The following is a 25,400-nucleotide window of genomic DNA, read 5'->3' on the forward strand; positions in this document are numbered from 1 at the left end:
GTGTTTGTTGTCCAGGTGAGTGTGTTTGTTGCCCAGGTGAGTGTGTTTGTTGTCCAGGTGAGTGTTTGTTGTCCAGGTGAGTGTTTGTTGCCCAGGTGAGTGTTTGTTGCCCAGTTGAGTGTGTTTGTTGTCCAGGTGAGTGTGTTTGTTGCCCAGGTGAGTGTGTTTGTTGTCCAGGTGAGTGTGTTTGTTGTCCAGGTGAGTGTTTGTTGTCCAGGTGAGTGTGTTTGTTGCCCAGGTGAGTGTGTTTGCTGTCCAGGTGTGAGTGTGTTTGTTGTCCAGGTGAGTGTGTTTGTTGTCCAGGTGAGTGTTTGTTGTCCATGCGGGTGTGTTTGTTGTCCAGGTGAGTGTGTTTGTTGTCCAGGTGAGTGTGTTTGTTGTCCATGTGAGTGTGTTTGTTGTCCAGGTGAGTGTGTTTGTTGTCCAGGTGAGTGTGTTTGTTGTCCAGGTGAGTGTGTTTGTTGTCCAGGTGAGTGTTTGTTGCCCAGGTGAGTGTGTTTGTTGCCCGGGTGAGTGTGTTCGTTGTCCAGGTGAATGTGTTTGTTGTCCAGGTGAGTGTTTGTTGTCCAGGTGAGTGTGTTTGTTGCCCAGGTGAGTGTGTTTGTTGCCCGGGTGAGTGTGTTCGTTGTCCAGGTGAATGTGTTTGTTGTCCAGGTGAGTGTTTGTTGTCCAGGTGAGTGTGTGTTGCCCAGGTGAGTGTTTGTTGTCCAGATGAGTGTGTTTGTTGTACAGGTGAGCGTGTTTGTTGCCCAGGTGCGTGTGTTTGTTGTCCAGGTGAGTGTGTTTGTTGTCCAGGTGAGTGTGTTTGTTGTCCAGGTGAGTGTGTTTGTTGTCCAGGTGAGTGTTTGTTGTCCAGGTGAGTGTGTTTGTTGCCCATGTGAGTGTGTTTGTTGTCCAGGTGAGTGTGTTTGTTGCCCAGGTGAGTGTGTTTGTTGTCCAGTTGAGTGTGTTTGTTGCCCAGGTGAGTGTGTTTGTTGTCCAGGTGAGTGTGTTTTTTGTCCAGGTGTGTTTGTTGTCCAGGTGAGTGTATTTGTTGTCCAGGTGAGCGTTTGTCCAGGTGAGTGTTTGTTTCCCAGTTGAGTGTGTTTGTTGTCCAGGTGAGTATGTTTGTTGTCCAGGTGAGTGTGTTTGTTGTCCATGTGAGTGTGTTTGTTGTCCAGGTGAGTGTGTTTGTTGTCCAGGTGAGTGTTTGTTGCCCAGGTGAGTGTTTGTTGCCCAGGTGAGTGTGTTTGTTGTCCAGGTGAGTGTTTGTTGTCCAGGTGAGTGTGTTTGTTGTCCAGGTGTGAGTGTGTTTGTTGTCCAGGTGAGTGTGTTTGTTGTCCAGGTGAGTGTGTTTGTTGTCCAGGTGAGTGTGTTTGTTGTCCAGGTGAGTGTTTGTTGTCCATGCGAGTGTGTTTGTTGTCCAGGTGAGTGTGTTTGTTGTCCAGGCGAGTGTGTTTGTTGTCCAGGTGAGTGTGTTTGTTGTCCAGGTGAGTGTGTTTGTTGTCCAGGTGAGTGTGTTTGTTGTCCAGGTGAGTATTTGTTGCCCAGGTGAGTGTGTTTGTTGTCCAGGTGTGTTCGTTGTCCAGGTGAGTGTGTTTGTTGCCCAGGTGAGTGTGTTTGTTGTCCAGGTGAGTGTGTTCGTTGTCCAGGTGAGTGTGTTTGTTTTCCAGGTGAGTGTGTTTGTTGTCCAGGTGAGTGTTTGTTGTCCAGGTGAGTGTGTTTGTTGCCCAGGTGAGTGTGTTTGTTGTCCAGGTGATTGTGTTTGTTGTCCAGATGAATGTTTGTTGTCCATGTAAGTGTGTTTGTTGCCCAGGTGAGTGTGTTTGTTGTACAGGTGAGTGTGTTTGTTGTACAGGTGAGTGTGTTTGTTGTCCAGGTGAGTGTGTTTGTTGTCCAGGTGAGTGTGTTTGTTGTCCAGGTGAGTGTGTTTTTTGTCCAGGTGAGTGTTTTTGTTGTCCAGGTGAGTGTTTTTGTTGTCCAGGTGAGTGTGTTTGTTGTCCAGGTGAGTGTGTTTGTTGTCCTGGTGAGTGTTTTTGTTGTCCAGGTGAGTGTGTTTGTTGTCCATGTGAGTGTGTTTGTTGTCCAGGTGAGTGTTTGTTGTCCAGGTGAGTGTGTTTGTTGCCCAGGTGAGTGTGTTTGTCCAGGTGTGAGTGTGTTTTTTGTGTAGGTGAGTGTGTTTGTTGTCCAGGTGTGAGTGTGTTTTTTGTGTAGGTGAGTGTGTTTGTTGTCCAGGTGAGTGTTTGTTGCCCAGGTGAGTGTGTTTGTTGTCCAGGTGTGAGTGTGTTTTTTGTGTAGGTGAGTGTGTTTGTTGTCCAGGTGTGAGTGTGTTTTTTGTGTAGGTGAGTGTGTTTGTTGTCCAGGTGAGTGTTTGTTGTCCATGCGAGTGTGCTTGTTGTCCAGGGGAGTGTGTTTGTTGTCCAGGAGAGTGTGTTCATTGTCCAGGTGAGTGTGTTTGTTGTCCAGGTGAGTGTTTGTTGTCCAGGTGAGTGTGTTTGTTGTCCAGGTGAGTGTGTTTCCTGAAGTGTCAGGAGGATATGACAGTAGTCAGTGTAGCACTGACTGATGACTGAGGACATGACAGTAGTCAGTGTAACACTGACTGATGACTGAGGACATGACAGTAGTCAGTGTAGCACTGACTGATGACTGAGGACATGACAGTAGTCAGTATAGCACTGACTGATGACTGAGGACATGACAGTAGTCAGTGTAGCACTGACTGATGACTGAAGACATGACAGCAGTCAGAGTAGCACTGACTGATGACTGAAGTCTGATGATTGATAACTGAGGACTGATGGCTGATGACTGATGACTAAGGACTGATGACTGATGACTGTTGACTGATGATTGAACTGGTAACTGAGGACTGATGACTGAGGACTGATAACTGAGGACTGATTGATGACTGAGGACTGATGACTTAGGACTGATAAATGAGGACTGACTGACTGATGACTGATAACCGAGAACTGATGACTGATGACTGAGGACTGATGACTGTTAACTGAGGACTGATGACTGAGGACTGATAACTGAGGATTGATGATTGAATACTGATGACTGATGATGATGACTGAGGACTGATGATTGATGACTGAGGACTGATAATTGATGACTGAGGACTGATAAATGATGACTGAGGACTGATAACTGAAAAATGATGGCTGAAGACTGATGACTGAGGACTGATAACTGAAGACTGATGAATGAGGCCTGATAACTGATGACTTAGGACTGATGACTGATAACTGAGGACTGATGACCAATAAGTGAGGACTGAAGACTGAGGACTGATGTCTGATAACTGAGGACTGATGACTGATGGCTGAGGTCTGATGACTGATAACTGACGACTGATGGCTGATGACTGATGACTGATGACTATGGACTGATGACTGATGACTGTTGACTGATGATTGAACTGGTAACTGAGATTGATGATTGAGGACTGATAACTGAGAACTGATTGATGGCTGAGGACTGATGACTTAGGACTGATGACTGATGACCCTGAGGACTGATAACTGAGTACTGATGACTGAGGACTGATAAATGAGGACTGACTGACTGATGACTGATAACTGAGGAGTGATGACTGATGACTGAGGACTGATGACTGATAACTGAGGACTGATGACTGAGGACTGATAACTGATGATTGATGATTGAATACCGATGACTGATGATGATGACTGAGGACTGATGATTGATGACTGAGGACTGTTAACTGATGACTGAGGACTGATAACTGATGATTGAGGACTGATAACTGAAAAATGATGACTGAGGACTGATGACTGAGGACTGATGACTTAGGACTGATGACTGATATCTGAGGACTGATAACCAATGAGTGAGGACTAAAGACTGAGGACTGATGTCTGATAACTGAGGACTGATGACTGATGACTAAGGTCTGATGACTGATAACTGAGGACTGATGGCTGATGACTGATGACTGATGACTAAGGACTGATGACCGATGACTGTTGACTGGTGATTGAACTGGTAACTGAGGACTGATGACTGAGGACTGATAACTGAGGACTGATTGATGACTGAGGACTGACGGCTTAGGACTGATGACTGATGACTCTGAGGACTGATAACTGAGTACTGATGAATGAGGACTGATAAATGAGGACTGGCTGATGACTGATGACTGATAACTGAGGACTGATGACTGAGGACAGATAACTGAGGATTAATGATTGAATACTGATGACTGATGATGATGACTGAGGACTGATCATTGATGACTGAGGACTGATAACTGATGACTGAGGACTGAAAACTGATGACTGAGGACTGATAACTGAAAAATGACTGAGGACTGATGAGTGAAGACTGATGACTGATAACTGAGGACTGATGACCAATGAGTGAGGACTGAAGACTGAGGACTTATGTCTGATAACTGAGGACTGATGACTGATGACTGAGGACTGATGACTGAGGACTGATGACAGATGACAGTTGCCTGATGACTGATGACTGAGGACTGCAGATTGATGACTGATGGCTGAGGACTGATGACTGATGACTGAGGACAGATAACTGAGAACTGACTGATGACTGATGACTGATGATTGAGGACTGATGACTGATGAGTGAGAACTGGTAACTGAGGGCTGATGACTGAGAACTGATGACTGATGACTGAGGACTGATGACTTAGGACTGAGAACTGATGATGGAGGACTGAGGACTGATGACTGAGGACTGAGGACTGATGACTGAGGACTGAGGACTGATGACTGAGGACTGACTGATGACTGATGACTGAGGACTGAGGACTGATGACTGAGGACTGAGGACTGATGACTGAGGACTGATGACTGAGGGCTGAGGACTGATAAATGATGACTGAGGACTGATGGCTGAGGACTGAGGACTGATGACTGAGGACTGAGGACTGATGACTGAGGACTGATGACTGAGGTCTGATAACTGAGGACTGATGACTGAGAACTGATGAATGAGGACTGAGGACTGATGACTGAGGACTGAGGACTGATGACAGATGACAGTTGCCAGATGACTGATGACTGAGGACTGCAGACTGATGACTGATGACTGAGGACTGATAACTGAGGACTGATGACTGAGGACTGATAACTGAGAACTGACTGATGACTGATGACTGATGATTGAGGACTGATGACTGATGAGTGAGAACTAATAACTGAGGGCTGATGACTGAGAACTGATGACTGATGAATGAGGACTGATGACTTAGGACTGAGAACTGGTGATGGAGGACTGAGGACTGATGACTGAGGACTGAGGACTGATGACTGAGGACTGAGGACTGATGACTGAGGACTGAGGACTGACTGATGACTGAGGACTGATGACTGAGGACTGAGGACTGATGACTGAGGGCTGAGGACTGATGACTGAGGTCTGAGGACTGATGACTGAGGACTGAGGACTGATGACTGAGGACTGATGGCTGAGGACTAAGGACTGATGACTGAGGACAGAGGACTGATGACTGAGGTCTGATAACTGAGGACTGATGACTGAGAACTGATGAGGACTGAGGACTGATGACTGAGGACTGAGAACTGATGATGGAGGCCTGAGGACTGATGACTGAGGACTGAGGACTGATGACTGAGGACTGAGGACTGGTGACTGAGGACTGATAACTGAGGACTGATGACTAAGAACTGATGAATGAGGACTGATGACTGAGGACTGAGAACTGATGATGGAGGACTGAGGACTGATGACTGAGGACTGAGGACTGATGACTGAGGACTGATGACTGAGGACTGATAACTGATGACTGATGACTGAGGACTGATGACTGAGGACTGATGATTTAGGACTGATGGCTGAGGACTGAGGACTGATGACTGAGGACTGAAGACCGAGGACTGATGACTGATAACTGAGGACTGATGACTGAGGACAGATAACTGAGGATTAATGATTGAATACTGATGATTGATGATGATGACTGAGGACTGATGATTGATGACTGTGGACTGATAACTGATGACTGAGGACTGATAACTGATGACTGAGGACTGATAACTGAAAAATGATGACTGAGGACTGATGACTGAGGACTGATGACTGAGGACTGAGGACTGATGACTGAGGACTGAGGACTGATGACTGAGGACTTATGACTGAGGACTGATGACTGAGGAATGCTGACTGAGGACTGATGACTGAGGACTGAGGACTGATGACTGAGGACTGATGACTGAGAACTGATGAATGAGGACTGAGGACTGATGACTGAGGACTGAGAACTGATGATGGAGGACTGAGGACTGATGACTGATGACTGAGGACTGATGACTGAGGACTGAGGACTGATGACTGAGGACTGATAACTGAGGACTGATGACTAAGAACTGATGAATGAGGACTGAGGACTGATGATGGAGGACTGAGAACTGATGATGGAGGACTGAGGACTGATGACTGTGGGCTGAGGACTGATGACTGAGGACTGATGACTGAGGACTGATAACTGAGGACTGATGACTGAGAACTGATGACTGAGGATTGAGGACTTGGGACTGATGACTGAGGACTGATGACTGAGGACTGAGGACTGATGATTGAGGACTGATGACTGAGGACTGAGGACTGAGGACTGATGACTGAGGACTGAGGACTCATGACTGATGACTGATGACTGAGGACTGATGACTGAGGACTGATGACTGAGGACTGATGACTGAGAACTGATGACTGAGGACTGATGACTGAGGACTGAGGACTGATGACTGAGGACTGATGACTGAGGACTGAGGACTGATGACTGATGACTGAGGACTGATGACTGATGACTGATGACTGAGGACTGATGACTGATGACTGAGGACTGATGACTGATGACTGATGACTGAGGGTTGATGACTGATGACTGAGGACTGATGACTGAGGACTGATGACTGATGACTGATGACTGAGGACTGATGACTGATGACTGATGACTGATGACTTAGGACTGATGACCGAGGACTCATGACTGATGACTGAGGACTGATGGCTGATGACTGATGACTGATGACTGATGACTGAGGACTGATGACTGATGACTGATGTCTGATGACTGAGGACTGATGACTGATGACTGAGGACTGATGACTGAGGACTGATGACTGAGGACTGAGGACTGATGACTGATGACTGATGACCGAGGACTGATGACTGATGACTGAGGACTGATGACTGAGGACTGATGACTGAGGACTGATAACTGATGACTGATGACTGAGGACTGATGACTGATGACTGAGGACTGATGACTGATGACTGATGACTGAGGACTGATGACTGAGGACTGATGACTAATGACTGATGACTGATGACTGAGGACTGAGGACTGATGACTGATGGCTGAGGACTGATGACTGAGGACTGATGGCTGATGACTGATGACTGAGGACTGATGACTGATGACTGAGGACTGATGACTGATGACTGAGGACTGAGGACTGATGACTGAGGACTGATGACTGATGACTGAGGACTGATTGATGACTGGGGACTGATGACTGATGACTGATGACTGATGACTGAGGACTGATGACTGATGACTGAGGACTGATGACTGATGACTGATGACTGATGACTGAGGACTGATGACTGATGACTGATGACTGAGGACTGATGACTGAGGACTGATGACTGAGAACTGATGACTGAGGACTGATGACTGAGGACTGATGACTGAGGACTGATGACTGAGGACTGATGACTGATGACTGAGGACTGATGACTGATGACTGAGGACTGATGACTGATGACTGATGACTGAGGACTGATGACTGATGACTGATGACTGGGGACTGATGACTGATGACTGATGACTGATGACTGAGGACTGATGACTGATGACTGAGGACTGATGACTGATGACTGATGACTGAGGACTGATGACTGATGACTGATGACTGAGGACTGATGACTGAGGACTGATGACTGAGAACTGATGACTGAGGACTGATGACTGAGGACTGATGACTGAGGACTGATGACTGAGAACTGATGACTGAGGACTGATGACTGAGGACTGAGGACTGATGACTGAGGACTGATGACTGATGACTGATGACTGATGACTGAGGACTGATGACTGATGACTGATGACTGAGGACTGATGACTGATGACTGAGGACTGATGACTGATGACTGATGACTGAGGGCTGATGACTGATGACTGAGGACTGATGACTGATGACTGAGGACTGATGACTGATGACTGATGACTGATGACTGAGGACTGATGACTGATGACTGATGACTTAGGACTGATGACCGAGGACTGATGACTGAGGACTGATGGCTGATGACTGATGACTGATGACTGATGAATGAGGACTGATGACTGATGACTGATGTCTGATGACTGAGGACTGATGACTGATGACTGATGACTGATGACTGATGACTGATGACTGATGACTGAGGACTGATGACTGATGACTGATGACCGAGGACTGATGACTGATGACTGTGGACTGATGACTGATGACTGATGACTGAGGACTGATGACTGAGGACTGATAACTGATGACTGATGACTGAGGACTGATGACTGATGACTGAGGACTGATGACTGATGACTGATGACTGAGGACTGATGACTGATGACTGAGGACTGATGACTAATGACTGATGACTGATGACTGAGGACTGATGACTGATGACTGATGGCTGAGGACTGATGACTGATGACTGAGGACTGATGGCTGATGACTGATGACTGAGGACTGATGACTGATGACTGAGGACTGATGACTGATGACTGAGGACTGATGACTGAGGACTGATGACTGAGGACTGATGACTGATGACTGATGACTGAGGACTGATGACTGATGACTGATGACTGAGGACTGATGGCTGATGACTGATGACTGATGACTGAGGACTGATGACTGATGACTGAGGACTGATGACTGATGACTGAGGACTGATGACTGATGACTGATGACTGAGGACTGATGACTGATGACTGATGACTGGGGACTGATGACTGATGACTGATGACTGATGACTGAGGACTGAGGACTGATGACTGAGGACTGAGGACTGATGACTGATGACTGATGACTGAGGACTGATGACTGATGACTGATGACTGAGGACTGATGACTGATGACTGATGACTGAGGACTGATGGCTGTTGACTGATGACTGATGACTGAGGACTGATGACTGATGACTGAGGACTGATGATTGATGACTGATGACTGAGGACTGATGACTGATGACTGATGACTGATGACTGAGGACTGATGACTGATGACTGATGACTGGGGACTGATGACTGATGACTGATGACTGATGACTGAGGACTAATGACTGATGACTGAGGACTGATGACTGAGGACTGATGACTGATGGCTGATGACTGATGACTGATGACTGGGGACTGAGGACTGATGACTGATGACTGATGACTGATGGCTGATGACTGATGACTGATGACTGGGGACTGAGGACTGATGACTGATGACTGAGGACTGATGACTGATGACTGAGGACTGATGACTGATGACTGATGACTGATGGCTGATGACTGATGACTGATGACTGGGGACTGAGGACTGATGACTGATGACTGGGGACTGATGACTGGGGACTGATGACTGATGACTGATGACTGATGACTGATGACTGGGGACTGATGACTGATGACTGAGGACTGATGACTGATGACTGGGGACTGATGACTGGGGACTGATGACTGATGACTGATGACTGATGACTGGGGACTGATGACTGGGGACTGATGACTGATGACTGATGACTGATGACTGGGGACTGATGACTGATGACTTAGGACTGATGACTGATGACTGATGACTGGGGACTGATGACTGGGGACTGATGACTGATGACTGATGACTGATGACTGATGACTGGGGACTGATGACTGGGGACTGATGACTGATGACTGATGACTGATGACTGAGGACTGATGACTGATGACTGATGACTGACTGGGGACTGATGACTGGGGACTGATGACTGGGGACTGATGACTGATGACTGATGAGTTCCTAATTCAATAAGAATATTACTTCAAAACGTAAGAGTAATTTGTTCGACAGAAAAAAATTAGAATGTGACCTGTCACGTGACCTGTCATGTGACCTGTCATGTGACCTGTCATGTGACCTGTCATGTGACCTGTCATGTGACCTGTCACGTGACCTGTCATGTGACCTGTCACGTTTCCTCTCACGTGACCTCTCATGTGACCTGTCATGTGACCTGTCATGTGACCTGTCATGTGACTTGCCATGTGACCTGTCACGTGACCTGTCATGTGACCTGTCATGTGACCTGTCATGTAACCTGTCATGTGACCTGTCATGTGACCTGTCATGTGACCAGCCATGAGACCTGTCATGTGACCTGTCATGTGACCAGCCATGTGACCTCTCACGTGACCTCTCATGTGACCTGTCATGTGACCTGTCATGTGACCAGCCATGTGACCTGTCACGTGACCTGTCATGTGACCTGTCATGTAACCAACCATGTGACCAGCCATGTGACCAGCCATGTGACCAGCCATGTGACCAGCCATGTGACCTGTCATGTGACCAGCCATGTGACCAGCAGTACTTGTACTACTCAAGCATGACTATCTATCACCATAATCTATCGTACATAAATCTTCCAATAACCTATTTCTTCTATTGTATTTGTTTCTTTTAATAGATTTTAATGACAGATTCTTGTATAAATATAATATGAAAATACAGGGTATTGTATGTGATGGGGTGGTAGTGGCCGAGAGTGATGGGGTGGTAGTGGCCGAGAGTGATGGGGTGGTAGTGGCCGAGAGTGATGGGGTGGTAGTGGCCGAGAGTGATGGGGTGGTAGTGGCCGAGAGTGATGGGGTGGTAGTGGCCGAGAGTGATGGGGTGGTAGTGGCCGAGAGTGATGGGGTGGTAGTGGCCGAGAGTGATGGGGTGGTAGTGGCCGAGAGTGATGGGGTGGTAGTGGCCGAGAGTGATGGGGTGGTAGTGGCCGAGAGTGATGGGGTGGTAGTGGCCGAGAGTGATGGGGTGGTAGTGGCCGAGAGTGATGGGGTGGTAGTGGCCGAGAGTGATGGGGTGGTAGTGGCCGAGAGTGATGGGGTGGTAGTGGCCGAGAGTGATGGGGTGGTAGTGGTCGAGAGTGATGGGGTGGTAGTGGTCGAGAGTGATGGGGTGGTAGTGGCCGAGAGTGATGGGGTGGTAGTGGCCGAGAGTGATGGGGTGGTAGTGGCCGAGAGTGATGGGGTGGTAGTGGCCGAGAGTGATGGGGTGGTAGTGGCCGAGAGTGATGGGGTGGTAGTGGCCGAGAGTGGGCTAATGAAGAGAGAGGGATGGGAAGAGAATAGGTGAGAGAGGAGAGTGAGAGGGATGGGAAGAGAATGGGTGAGAGAGGAGAGTGAGAGGGATGGGTAGAGAATGGGTGAGAGAGGAGAGTGAGAGGGATGGGTAGAGAATGGGTGAGAGAGGAGAGTGAGAGGGATGGGTAGAGAATGGGTGAGAGAGGAGAGTGAGAGGGATGGGTAGAGAATGGGTGAGAGAGGAGAGATGGATGGGAAGAGAATGGGTGAGAGAGGAGAGCGAGAGGGATGGGTAGAGAATAGGTGAGAGAGGGGAAACAGGTAGGCTAGGGTGAAGGTGATGAAATATACACATGTGCTACATCTGGTTACCTTTGTAGACGTTTCGCCCACCAGTGATTGAAGACTATAGAAACACAGAAGAGGTAATCAGTCCCTCGTCTGCTTCTAGGCTAAGGAACTGATGATCTCCTCTAACACTCTATTGTATATACTTCTACAGTCTTCAGATTATATCCATGTATTGATAGTGGTGGGCGAAACGTCTTCAAGTAAAGATACCCAGATGTTGCACATATGTATGGTTCATTATTTTCTTGGTATTGTATGAAGTTGATGTACTTAAACACACACACACACACACACACACACACACACACACACACACACACACACACACACACAATCTTTAAGACGAGGTATGACCTGAGCAGATAGAGGACCTAGCAGCGATCAGTGAAGAGGCAGGGCCAGAGTCTCGACCCCTACAACCACAATTAGGTGAGTACAGTTAGTCGAGTAAAGTCTTTGTTTATGGGCTCCAGGAAGTTGAAGGGAAAACTTATGAGGTAAGAAGACAGCAGGAGAAAAAAACAATTGAAAGTATCATGAAAGCAATAGGAGAGGATGACATGACCCAACTGACAAATTTCTGAGAACAGGGGGGTTCTGTTTGTGACTTGAAAAAGCCCACTGTGTGGGCGAAACGTAGTCAATAAAGGATCACATTATACTGCATTTGTGTTTATATTGCCATTGTGTCGGTATTTTATACCATTTATTTCCAGGGGGGTTTCCAAGAGAAAAAATAAAAGGCCAGTCAAAGCAATTTTCAAGGCAGAATCGGCTCAAAACAGGATCCTGCAAGAGAAAGCACGACTAAGGGACACATCAGCATACCAGAGGGTGTACCTCGACCATGACAGAACACAAAAAGGCACACTCTGAAAGAGAAGGTACAAAGATGAAGGTATAAAGAGAGACAAAGACGAAGATGAGCGGGAGAACCCAGACTCGGGAGGAAGAGCAAATACAACTTTCCTCAGAACGATCTACAGAAGGGCCTCAACCATGACTTCTCCAATGCAACCAAAGAATCTAACCCAAAACCAACACACCATACCCACTGCCCCTACCCCCTCATCACAAACTCCACCTTTACAGCAACCCCAAATAGTTCCTCACCACATCTCTTGCTGCCCCATCCCCAGTGTGCTCCCCAGACCACAGTTGTAGAAAGGAAGTTGAAGGTTTGGTATATGAATGTAGATGGAATAACAAATAAATGTGAGGAGTGGCATGAAAGAATCAAGGAGACATCCCCAGACATCATAACACTCACAGAAAGGAAACTCGTTAGGATGATAACAGATACAATCTTCCCACCCAGATATCAGATCCTAAGGAAAGACAGAGGGAGCAGAAGGGGACAAGGAGTTGCACTGCTCATTAAAAATCGATGGGGATTTGAGGGAATGGAAGAAATGGATTGAATAGGTGAAAGGGGACTATGTAGTAGGAATAATTTAGTCTGGGGGCTCTAAGGTGGTAATTGCAGTGATGTACAACCCACCACAGAACTGCAGAAGGCCAAGAGAGGAATATGATCAGAGCAATGGTAGACACAGTAGCTGAGGTAGCCAGAAGAGCTCACACAAGTAGAGCATAGTTACAAGTTATGGGTGATTTCAGTCACACAGAGACTGGGAAAACCTGAAGCCATATAGGGGTCCTGAAAAATGGAGAGCCAAGATGATGGATGTGGTACTGGAAAACCTCATGCATCAACATGTTAAGGAAACTGCGAGAGAGAGAGGTGAGGATGAACCAGCAAGACTGACCCTCATATTCATTTGAGTAGTTCAAACATTGAGATCACATACAAAAGGCCCCTTGGAGCTAGTGATCATGTGGTTCTAAGCTCTGAATACATATTAAAGTTACATATGGAGAGGGTAACAGAAGTAGGAAGGGAAAAGGCAGTCTACAAAAGAGGGGACTACACAAGCAAGAGGTTCAGTGGCAAAGAGAATTAGTAGCAAAATCAGTAAACAAAATGGACTACATGCCAACAAAATGGACTACATGCCAACAAAATGCAAGGAGGCAGAGAAAAGGTATGCTCCCAAGAGCAACATAAATAATGGGAAGACCAGAATGAGCTCTTGGTTCACCCAAAAAGTGTAGAGAGACAAAAACTAAGTGTACTAGAGAATGGAAAAAGTACAGAAAACAAAGGACCCAGGAAAATAAAGAGATTAGTTGAAGAGCCAGAAAGTAATAAGCACAGATAAAGAGGGAGGCTTAGTGGCAATACAAGAACAACATAGCATCAAAAGTCATGTCTGACCCGAAGCTGTTGTATAGCCACATCAGGAGGAAAACAATAGTCAAGGACCAGGTAATCACATTGAGGAGGAAGGTGGGGAGCTCACAAGAAATAACTAAGAAATATGTCTCCATTCACTCCTATCAAACACGCTCACGCATGCCTGCTGGAAGTCCAAGCTCCTCGCACACAAAACCTCCTTTACCCCCTCCCTCCAACCTTTCCTAGGCCTAGCCACAGTCCCCGCCCTCACGGGGCTCGTAGGGAGAAGCTAGGCCTCTGGTCTGCCATCTTAGGAGCTCAGCATGATATTTAAAGTTGTATTTACAGTGCAGACAGAAAGGACCCTGCAAACTCAGACAAGTGCTGAATAAAATACACAACCGAGGAGGAGGAGGAGGTGAAGTTAAGTGAACCTGATACCTCAAATGCGGTGGGATCGGACATTTCTCCGCGAGTCCATAGAGGAGCAGAGACGCTGTGTGTGCCACTAGCAATCTTCAACACATCCGCTGAAACTGGGCAACTACCTGAGGTATGGAAGATGGCAAATGTAGTTCCCATTTTTAAGGAGGCAAATACGAGCCACTAAACTACAGACTTGTGTCACTGAAGTTTATAATATGCAAAGTCATGGAGAAGATTATCAAGAGGAAAGTGGTGGAACACCTGGAAAGGAACAAGCTTATAAACGACAACCAAACCTACTGGAGTTTTATGACAAGGTAACAGAAGTAAGACACGAGAGAAGGGTAGGTAGATTGCATTTTCTTGGACTGCTATAAGGCCTTCGACACGGTTCCTCACAAGAGATTAGTGCAAAAGCCAGAGGATCAGGCATGCATAACAGGAAAGGCACTACAGTTGATCAGAGAATACCTGACAGGGAGGCATCAACGAGTCATGGTATGTGAAGAGGTGTTAGAATGGGAGCCTGTGAAGAGCAGGGTTCCACAAGGGTCAGTCCTAGGACCAGTGCCGTTTCTGGTATATGTCAATGACATGATGGAAGGGATAGACTCAGAAGTGTCCATGTTTGCAGATGATGTGAAGTTAATGAGGAGAATTAAGTCAAATGAGGATCAGGCAGAGCTAGAAGGAGACCTGGACAGGCTGCAAGCCTGGTCTAACTGGCTCCTCGAATTTAACCCCGCCAAATGCAAAGTCATGAAGATCGGGGAAGGGCAAACGAGACTGCAGACAGAGTATATTTGGCCAAAGACTGCAAACCTCACTCAAGGAAAAGGATCTTGGGGTGAGTATAATACCGAGCACATCTCCTGAGGCGCACATCAACCAGATAACTGCTGCAGCATATAGGCGCCTGTTAAATCTAAGAACAGTGTTCCGGCACCTCAGTAAGGAATCGCTCAAGGGTGTACACCGTGTACGTCAGGCCCATACTGGTGTATGCAGCACCAGTTTGGAACCCACGTCTGGTCAAGAACGTCAAGAAATTAGAGAAAGTGCAAAGGTCTGCAACAAGACTAGTCCCAGAGCTAAGGGGATTGTCCTATGAAGAAAGGTAAAGGGAAATCGACCTCACGACACTGGAAGGCAAGAGGGTTAGAGGAGACATGATAACGACATATAAAATACTGCGAGGAATTGGCAAGGTGGACAAAGACAGGATGTTCCAGAGATGGGACACAGAAACAAGGGGTCACAATTGGAAGTTGAAGACTCAGATGAGTCACAGGGATGTTAGGAAGTATTTCTTTTGTCATAGAGTTGTCAGAAAGTGGAATAATCTGGAGAGTGATGTAGTGGAGGCAGGATCCATACATAGCTTTAAGAAGAGATATGATAAAGCTCATGGAGCAAGGAGAGAGTGGACCTAGTAGCGACAGCGTAGAGGCGGGGCAGGAGCTGTGAATCGACCCCTGCAACCACAAATAGGTAAGTATACACACACACACACACACACACACACACACACACACACACACACACACACACACACACACACACACACACACACACACACACACACGCTGCTACACCATCAGTGTGGAGGTGTTGTGGTGTGGTTGGTCACTGCCTCATAACTAACACACAACTGCCATACCTCGACACACTGCTTCTCGCACCTGCCCTCCGCTGCCCACCTCCATCTATAGATCTCTAAATATTTCACAAATCCCCGGTGCTGGGAATTCTTTAGTATATACGGTTTGAAGACTGTCTACCACATGATCGTTATTAAAACTGCATGTTACCTGTATACCACCAGTCAATACATTAATATATACAAAGGATTAAACTGCTGGTTATGTGGTGAGATATTCCTGTATATTTACACCGAGTCATACACATCTGTGTATATACAATATAGGGAGATATAAAGAGTTCTCGTTGTTTATGTATTTTGAGTCAAGTCAGTTATTTTGAGGGATGTTCACTACTCTGTGTATACAGTTAGTGCTAATATATACTTAAAGACATACGTTTATATGCGTCGATACACTGATACACACCTGCCAGTGTATATACACTGAGAGATACACACCTGCCAGTGTATATACACTGAGAGATACACACCTGCCAGTGTATATACACTGAGAGATACACACCTGCCAGTGTATATACACTGAGAGATACGCACCTGCCAGTGTATATACACTGAGAGATACACACCTGCCAATGTATATACACTGAGAGATACACACCTGCCAGTGTATATACACTGAGAGATACACACCTGCCAGTGTATATACACTGAGAGATACACACCTGCCAGTGTATATACACTGAGAGACACACACCTGCCAGTGTATATACACTGAGAGATACACACCTGCCAGTGTATATACACTGAGAGATACACACCTGCCAGTGTATATACACTGAGAGATACACCTGCCAGTGTATATACACTGAGAGATACACACCTGCCAGTGTATATACACTGAGAGATACACACCTGCCAGTGTATATACACTGAGAGATACACACCTGCCAGTGTATATACACTGAGAGATACACCTGCCAGTGTATATACACTGAGAGATACACACCTGCCAGTGTACATTGAGAGATACCTGTCAGTGTATATACACTGAGAGATACACCTGCCAGTGTATATACACTGTCAGTGTATATACACTGAGAGATACACACCTGTCAGTGTATATACACTGAGAGACACACACCTGCCAGTGTATATACACTGAGAGATACACACCTGCCAGTGTATATAAACTGAGACACACACCTGCCAGTGTATATACACTGAGAGATACACACCTGCCAGTGTATATACACTGAGAGAGACACACCTGCCAGTGTATATACACTGAGAGACACACACCTGCCAGTGTATATACACTGAGAGATACACACCTGCCAGTGTATATACACTGAGAGATACACACCTGCCAGTGTATATACACTGAGAGATACACACCTGCCAGTGTATATACACTGAGAGATACACACCTGCCAGTGTATATACACTGAGAGATACACACCTGCCAGTGTATATACACTGAGAGATACACACCTGCCAGTGTATATACACTGAGAGACACACACCTGCCAGTGTATATACACTGAGAGAGACACACCTGCCAGTGTATATACACTGAGAGACACACACCTGCCAGTGTATATACACTGAGAGATACACACCTGTCAGTGTATATAAACTGAGAGACACACACCTGTCAGTGTATATACACTGAGAGATACACACCTGCCAGTGTATATACACTGAGAGACACACACCTGTCAGTGTATATAAACTGAGAGACACACACCTGTCAGTGTATATACACTGAGAGATACACACCTGCCAGTGTATATACACTGAGAGACACACACCTGTCAGTGTATATACACTGAGAGACACACACCTGTCAGTGTATATACACTGAGAGACACACACCTGTCAGTGTATATACACTGAGAGACACACACCTGTCAGTGTATATAAACTGAGAGACACACACCTGTCAGTGTATATACACTGAGAGACACACACCTGCCAGTGTATATAAACTGAGAGACACACACCTGTCAGTGTATATACACTGAGAGATACACACCTGCCAGTGTATATACACTGAGAGACACACACCTGTCAGTGTATATACACTGAGAGACACACCTGTCAGTGTATATACACTGAGAGACACACCTGTCAGTGTATATACACTGAGAGACACACACCTGTCAGTGTATATACACTGAGATATACACACCTGTCAGTGTATATACACTGAGAGAGACACACCTGTCAGTGTATATACACTGAGAGAGACACACCTGTCAGTGTATATACACTGAGAGAGACACACCCCGGGTAATCCTCGGTGGTTAATCCTCCGGGTTAAAAATCCCAACAAAATCTCATATAACGTTGCAACAACTGAATCTATGAGGCACATTTTTTTTAATTTCGAAATATTTTGGACGGCCTACACAACTTGATATAATAAACTAAATTAAAGTGGGGGGGCCGTAGGGGGCCGCGACCCCCACTTTGAGAACCTCTTCATTATGGGAGACATGAAAGTTAAGACACATGTGCAACATCTGGATATCTTTATTGTAGACGTTTCGCCATCCAGTGGCTTTATCAATACAGATTCTAGGACATAATAGGAAGACAGTAGAACTATATACAAAAGATGAGGTAATCAGTCCCTCGGCCTTGGAGTTAGTGTTCACAGCATCGTGGTGGAGGAGAATCTGGAGCAAAGGCAAGAAGACTGACGTTTATATAGGCGTCAGTGGAAGGGACGGGCAGCAGACGAGGGCAGTCACTGGTAGGCGGGATTCCCCAGTGGAAGTTGGTCCTTCCCAAAGAGATGGGTTAGTTGCAGCAGCCGTGAAGAAGGTCTTGTAGATGTCCTCTGAACCAAGATTCCATGATGTTGCAGTGTCTGACAAGTTGTGCAAGTATCATGTGGGAGTTCGACACGTGGATTAGGTAAGAAATACTCACGTAGGCTGGTATTACGTATAATTACAGATAAGGTGGATAACGCCCTTACAGCCGTGACCTGCCTCCTTGCTCACTCTCGTATGACTGACTGACTGACTGGCCGCCCGTACCCATAGAGGGTCTTTGAATAATGCCAGGTCAGCGCAATATGAGTTCAGATAGTGACTCAGGCAGAGACGGTTGGTCGTGAGTCAACTGGCACAGTGGTTACTGGTAACTGGTTACTACTACTGAGACAAGAAAGGTATAAAATACCGACAATATGAAAGTTAAGACACATGTGCAACATCTGGATATCTTTATTGTAGACGTTTCGCCATCCAGATGTTGTACATGTGTCTTAACTTTCATATTGTCGGTATTTTATACCTTTCTTGCACAACTTGTCAGACACTGCAACATCATGGAATCTTGGTTCAGAGGACATCTACAAGACCTTCTTCACGGCTGCTACAACTAACCCATCTCTTTGGGAAGGACCTACTTCCACTGGGGAATCCCGCCTACCAGTGACTGTCCTCGTCTGCTGCCCGTCCCTTCCACTGACGCCTATAAAAACGCCAGTCTTCTTGTCTTTGCTCCAGATTCTCCTCCACCACGATGCTGTGAACACTAACTCCAAGGCCGAGGGACTGATTACTTCATCTTTTGTTTATAGTTTTACTGTCTTCCTATTATGTCCTAGAATCTGTATTGATAAAGCCACTGGATGGCGAAACGTCTACAATAAAGATATCCAGATGTTGCACATGTGTCTTAACTTTCATATTGTCCGTATTTTATACCTTTCTTGCACATTATGGGAGACAACTGGATATTATCCAAGTCGAGGATCGCTCCATCTGGCGTCTCTCAGCATCCATTATCTGTCAACAGATCGCTATCAGCATTGGTCTGATGACGTGGGTGGTTAGACGTGCCAAGACCGAACTACACAAGACCGTGAATGCCCAGCTGTCAGACACCCAGCCCACCTTGGCCTCGCCCACCCACACTTCCACGCCCACCAGCTCACCCACCACGCCCACTCACACCACCAGTGTGACGTCCAACGACAACCTTCAAGTTGCAGGTGAGAGAGAGCGAGCGAGAGAGAGAGAGAGAGAGAGAGAGAGAGAGAGAGAGAGAGAGAGAGAGAGAGAGAGAGAGAGAGAGAGAGAGAGAGAGAGAGAGAGAGAGATGGGTGACTGGAGGAAGTAAGGGGGTGAGGCAGGTCAGGACTTGAGTTACAAGGAGTATTGCCCACGTAGTCTACATGGTATTTCCCCACATAATACACAGGGTATTACCTACATAGTCTACGGGGTATTGCCCATATAGTCTATGGGCCAAAATCAATATTTTCTCTTCGCACTATCATTCTAAGTTGTAGATTCTGGTGAAGTGCTCTGACAGGGTCTGTATCAACAGCATTGGAGATAGTGAATAAACTTGTCTTGTGCTGTGAGAGGGTCACTGTGTTGATACCACGAACTTAGTGGTCAAGCTGACCAACTTTGGTCGTAGCTCTGTCTGTTCAGCTAATCGACATCAGGTGTAGAAAGTGATATCAATATTATTCTCGCACTTCTACCTAGAAGATAGATCTGAGTGACAGAGTTACTGGAAAATCTCTAGGCCTATCATTTCTCTTAATTGCCTGAGGTAGGAGAGTACCTGTCCACTGCCTGAGAGAACCTGTGTACTGCCTGAGAGAACCTGTGTACTGCCTGAGAGAACCTGTGTACTGCCTGAGAGAACCTGTGTACTGCCTGAGAGAACCTGTCCACTGCCTGAGAGAACCTGTGTACTGCCTGAGAGTACCTGTGTACTGCCTGAGAGTACCTTTCACTGCCTGAGAGTACCTGTCTACAGAACAAAAACGCATAACACCGTCACTGGAGCAGTACATATATAACCTGAACATAGGAAGAGAGAAAAGTTGATGCAGTTCCCATGGCTGTTATACATATTGCATCCCTGTACACAACTTTGGTTGTGCCAAATTTGTGGTAAAAACTAAGACTCTATGACCGCGGGTTCAATCCCGGCCGGGAGTATGGTTTGTTTGCAATCGTGTCATTACGATTTCTTGAGTCAGTTAAGATATTGTTTCCTGCCGGGTCTCTGGGCATGATGTTCAGAGCAACGAGCAGGTGTTTCTGACCTCATTTCATATAGGGGTAGTCCATTCCCAGACTACTTTGCAGTAGTCTCTAAACAACTTGGCAACTGCTGGTAACAACGTTGGTCTGAGTTGATTCATAATAATTATCTTGAGTCAAACCTTATTAAGGTTTGTGGTGATCAGTGTCGTGTCTGGGACACTACACTCTCCAGCCTTCATATTGCTGTCTGGGACACTACACTCTCCAGCCTTCATATTGCTGTCTGGGACACTACACTCTCCAGCCTTCATATTGCTGTCTGGGACACTACACTCTCCAACCTTCATATTGCTGTCTGGGACACTACACTCTCCAGCCTTCATATTGGACACTCATGTCTCACTCATGGCTGTCTGGGACACTACACTCTCCAGCCTTCATACTGGACACACATGTCTCACTCATGGGTATCTTATGGAGAAGTTCCCAGCACCACTCAGTGAGAATTGTCAAGTATCCACGTCAGTCTGCCATGTACTAACAGACTGTCCTGTCTACCAGTGGACAGGCAGGATTTATCTCCTGTGTCGTCACCGCTCTGACGCACTTCATCTGACCTCCTCGATGACAGCCTCACATTTGACACAGACAGTGCTGCAGGTTAGATCTTGACCTGCAGTACTGTATGACCCTTGAGGGTTTAGATTCTAATAATAATGAGGATGGGCTCAGAGGTTCAGGCATTTAGAGATGATTGAGTAGAATAGGTTGACCTTGTGAGTGGATAAATCTGTAGTGAATTGTTGTTTCAGGAAGGGCTGGAGGAAGGAGGTGAAAGAGGTTTTATGAGGTAGGGGATTGAGCATCCAGCAGAGGTGCTGTTGGAGTGAGAGCAAAATTGAAGTGGGAAGTACAGTACCTGTACTCTGAAGGATATTACAGTTCTGGAGGTGGAAAGTACAGTGCCTGTACGCTGAAGGATGAGTGAGGATGTTACAGTCCTGGAGGTGGGAAGTACAGTGCCTGTACTCTGAAGGATGAGTGAGGATGTTACAGTCCTGGAGGTGGGAAGTACAGTACCTGTACTCTGAAGGATGTTACAGTTCTGGAGGTGGGAAGTACAGTGCCTGTACGCTGAAGGATGAGTGAGGATGTTACAGTCCTGGAGGTGGGAAGTACAGTGCCTGTACTCTGAAGGATGAGTGAGGATGTTACAGTCCTGGAGGTGGGAAGTACAGTACCTGTACTCTGAAGGATGTTACAGTTCTGGAGGTGGGAAGTACAATGCCTGTACTCTGAAGGATGACTGAGGATGTTACAGTCCTGGAGGTGGGAAGTACAGTACCTGTACTCTGAAGGATGTTACAGTCCTGGAGGTGGGAAGTACAGTGCCTGTACTCTGAAGGATGTTACAGTTCTGGAGGTGGGAAGTACAGTACCTGTACTCTGAAGGATGTTACAGTTCTGGAGGTGGGAAGTCCAGTACCTGTACTCTGAAGGATGAGTGAGGATGTTACAGTCCTGGAGGTGGGAAGTACAGTGCCTGTACTCTGAAGGATGAGTGAGGATGTTACAGTCCTGGAGGTGGGAAGTACAGTACCTGTACTCTGAAGGATGAGTGAGGATGTTACAGTCCTGGAGGTGGGAAGTACAGTACCTGTACTCTGAAGGATGAGTGAGGATGTTACAGTACTGGAGGTGGGAAGTACAGTACCTGTACTCTGAAGGATGAGTGAGGATGCTACAGTCCTGGAGGTGGGAAGTACAGTGCCTGTACTCTGAAGGATGAGTGAGGATGTTACAGTCCTGGAGGTGGGAAGTACAGTACCTGTACTCTGAAGGATGAGTGAGGATGTTACAGTCCTGGAGGTGGGAAGTACAGTGTCTGTACTCTGAAGGATGAGTGAGGATGTTACAGTACTGGAGGTGGGAAGTACAGTGCCTCTACTCTGAAGGATGAGTGAGGATGTTACAGTCCTGGAGGTGGGAAGTACAGTACCTGTACTCTGAAGGATGAGTGAGGATGTTACAGTCCTGGAGGTGGGAAGTACAGTACCTGTACTCTGAAGGATGAGTGAGGATGTTACAGTTCTGGAGGTGGGAAGTACAGTACCTGTACTCTGAAGGATGAGTGAGGATGTTACAGTCCTGGAGGTGGGAAGTACAGTACCTGTACTCTGAAGGATGAGTGAGGATGTTACAGTTCTGGAGGTGGGAAGTACAGTACCTGTACTCTGAAGGATGAGTGAGGATGTTACAGTCCTGGAGGTGGGAAGTACAGTACCTGTACTCTGAAGGATGAGTGAGGATGTTACAGTTCTGGAGGTGGGAAGTACAGTGCCTGTACTCTGAAGGATGAGTGAGGATGTTACAGTCCTGGAGGTGGGAAGTACAGTACCTGTACTCTGAAGGATGAGTGAGGATGTTACAGTTCTGGAGGTGGGAAGTACAGTGCCTGTACTCTGAAGGATGAGTGAGGATGTTACAGTCCTGGAGGTGGGAAGTACAGTGCCTGTACTCTGAAGGATGAGTGAGGATGTTACAGTCCTGGAGGTGGGAAGTACAGTACCTGTACTCTGAAGGATGAGTGAGGATGTTACAGTCCTGGAGGTGGGAAGTACAGTACCTGTACTCTGAAGGATGAGTGAGGATGTTATAGTCCTGGAGGTGGGAAGTACAGTGCCTGTACTCTGAAGGATGAGTGAGGATGTTACAGTCCTGGAGGTGGGAAGTACAGTACCTGTACTCTGAAGGATGAGTGAGGATGTTACAGTCCTGGAGGTGGGAAGTACAGTGCCTGTACTCTGAAGGATGTTACTGTCCTGGAGGTGGGAAGTACAGTACCTGTACTCTGAAGGATGTTACTGTCCTGGAGGTGGGAAGTACAGTACCTGTACTCTGAAGGATGTTACTGTCCTGGAGGTGGGAAGTACAGTACCTGTACTCTGAAGGATGTTACTGTCCTGGAGGTGGGAAGTACAGTACCTGTACTCTGAAGGATGAGTGAGGATGTTACAGTCCTGGAGGTGGGAAGTACAGTACCTGTACTCTGAAGGATGTTACAGTCCTGGAGGTGGGAAGTACAGTACCTGTACTCTGAAGGATGTTACTGTCCTGGAGGTGGGAAGTACAGTACCTGTACTCTGAAGGATGTTACAGTCCTGGAGGTGGGAAGTACAGTACCTGTACTCTGAAGGATGTTACAGTCCTGGAGGTGGGAAGTACAATGCCTGTACTCTGAAGGATGAGTGAGGATGTTACAGTCCTGGAGGTGGGAAGTACAGTACCTGTACTCTGAAGGATGTTACTGTCCTGGAGGTGGGAAGTACAGTGCCTGTACTCTGAAGGATGTTACTGTCCTGGAGGTGGGAAGTACAGTACCTGTACTCTGAAGGATGTTACTGTCCTGGAGGTGGGAAGTACAGTACCTGTACTCTGAAGGATGAGTGAGGATGTTACAGTCCAGGCAAGGCAGCTGTTGTATGAATAATTGTAAATGTGTTTTCTTCTTTACCTCAGGTGATAAATGATTGTTATATAATAATTATATAGTGATTTATAAACATCAGACAGTTTTTATGTTGTAATTATGATAATGATAAAAATAATTAAATATAATAATAATTATTAATAATAATGAAATTAAAATAAATAATATATGTTAACAGTAAGATAATTATAATTTAATGATATTAACGAAAAATAATGAATATTTCTGGTGATAATTATGAATATAATGAAAGTCCCGGTACCGTCGGTCCGCCATGGTCGTGGTGGAGCTCTAGCTCTGGGTACTAATAAGATACATCCCGCCATGGTCGTGGTGGAGCTCTAGCTCTGGGTACTAATAAGAAACATCCCGCCATGGTCGTGGTGGAGCTCTAGCTCTGGGTACTAATGAGATACATCCCGCTATGGTCGTGGTGGAGCTCTAGCTCTGGGTACTAATGAGATACATCCCGTTATGGTCGTGGTGGAGCTCTAGCTCTGGGTACTAATAAGATACATCCCGCTATGGTCGTGGTGGAGCTCTAGCTCTGGGTACTAATAAGAAACATCCCGCCATGGTCGTGGTGGAGCTCTAGCTCTGGGTACTAATAAGAAACATCCCGCCATGGTCGTGGTGGAGCTCTAGCTCTGGGTACTAATGAGATACATCCCGCTATGGTCATGGTGGAGCTCTAGCTCTGGGTACTAATAAGAAACATCCCGCCATGGTCGTGGTGGTGTTCTAGCTCTGGGTACTAATAAGATACATCCCGTTATAGTCGTGGTGGAGCTCTAGCTCTGGGTACTAATAAGATACATCCCGCCATGGTCGTGGTGGAGCTCTAGCTCTGGGTACTAATAAGATACATCCCGTCATGGTCGTGGTGGAGCTCTAGCTCTGGGTACTAATAAGATACATCCCGCCATGGTCGTGGTGGAGCTCTAGCTCTGGGTACT

The 25,400-nt window shown here is 46.6% G+C and overlaps 1 protein-coding gene across 1 annotated transcript in view; it reads left to right on the forward strand.

The window, feature by feature from the left end:
• The window catches only part of LOC128703526 (transmembrane protein 64), a 167,355-nt gene that overhangs the window by 136,014 nt on the left and 5,941 nt on the right, over positions 1 to 25,400 (forward strand). Inside the window, exon 6 of the mRNA XM_070104704.1 lies at positions 19,744 to 19,939. Within this exon, the coding sequence (XP_069960805.1) occupies positions 19,744 to 19,939 (196 nt within the window). The remainder of the gene's footprint in view (positions 1 to 19,743; positions 19,940 to 25,400) is intronic.

The sequence above is a fragment of the Cherax quadricarinatus genome, chromosome 93 (genome assembly GCF_038502225.1).
Source record: "Cherax quadricarinatus isolate ZL_2023a chromosome 93, ASM3850222v1, whole genome shotgun sequence".
Taxonomy (NCBI): domain Eukaryota; kingdom Metazoa; phylum Arthropoda; class Malacostraca; order Decapoda; family Parastacidae; genus Cherax; species Cherax quadricarinatus.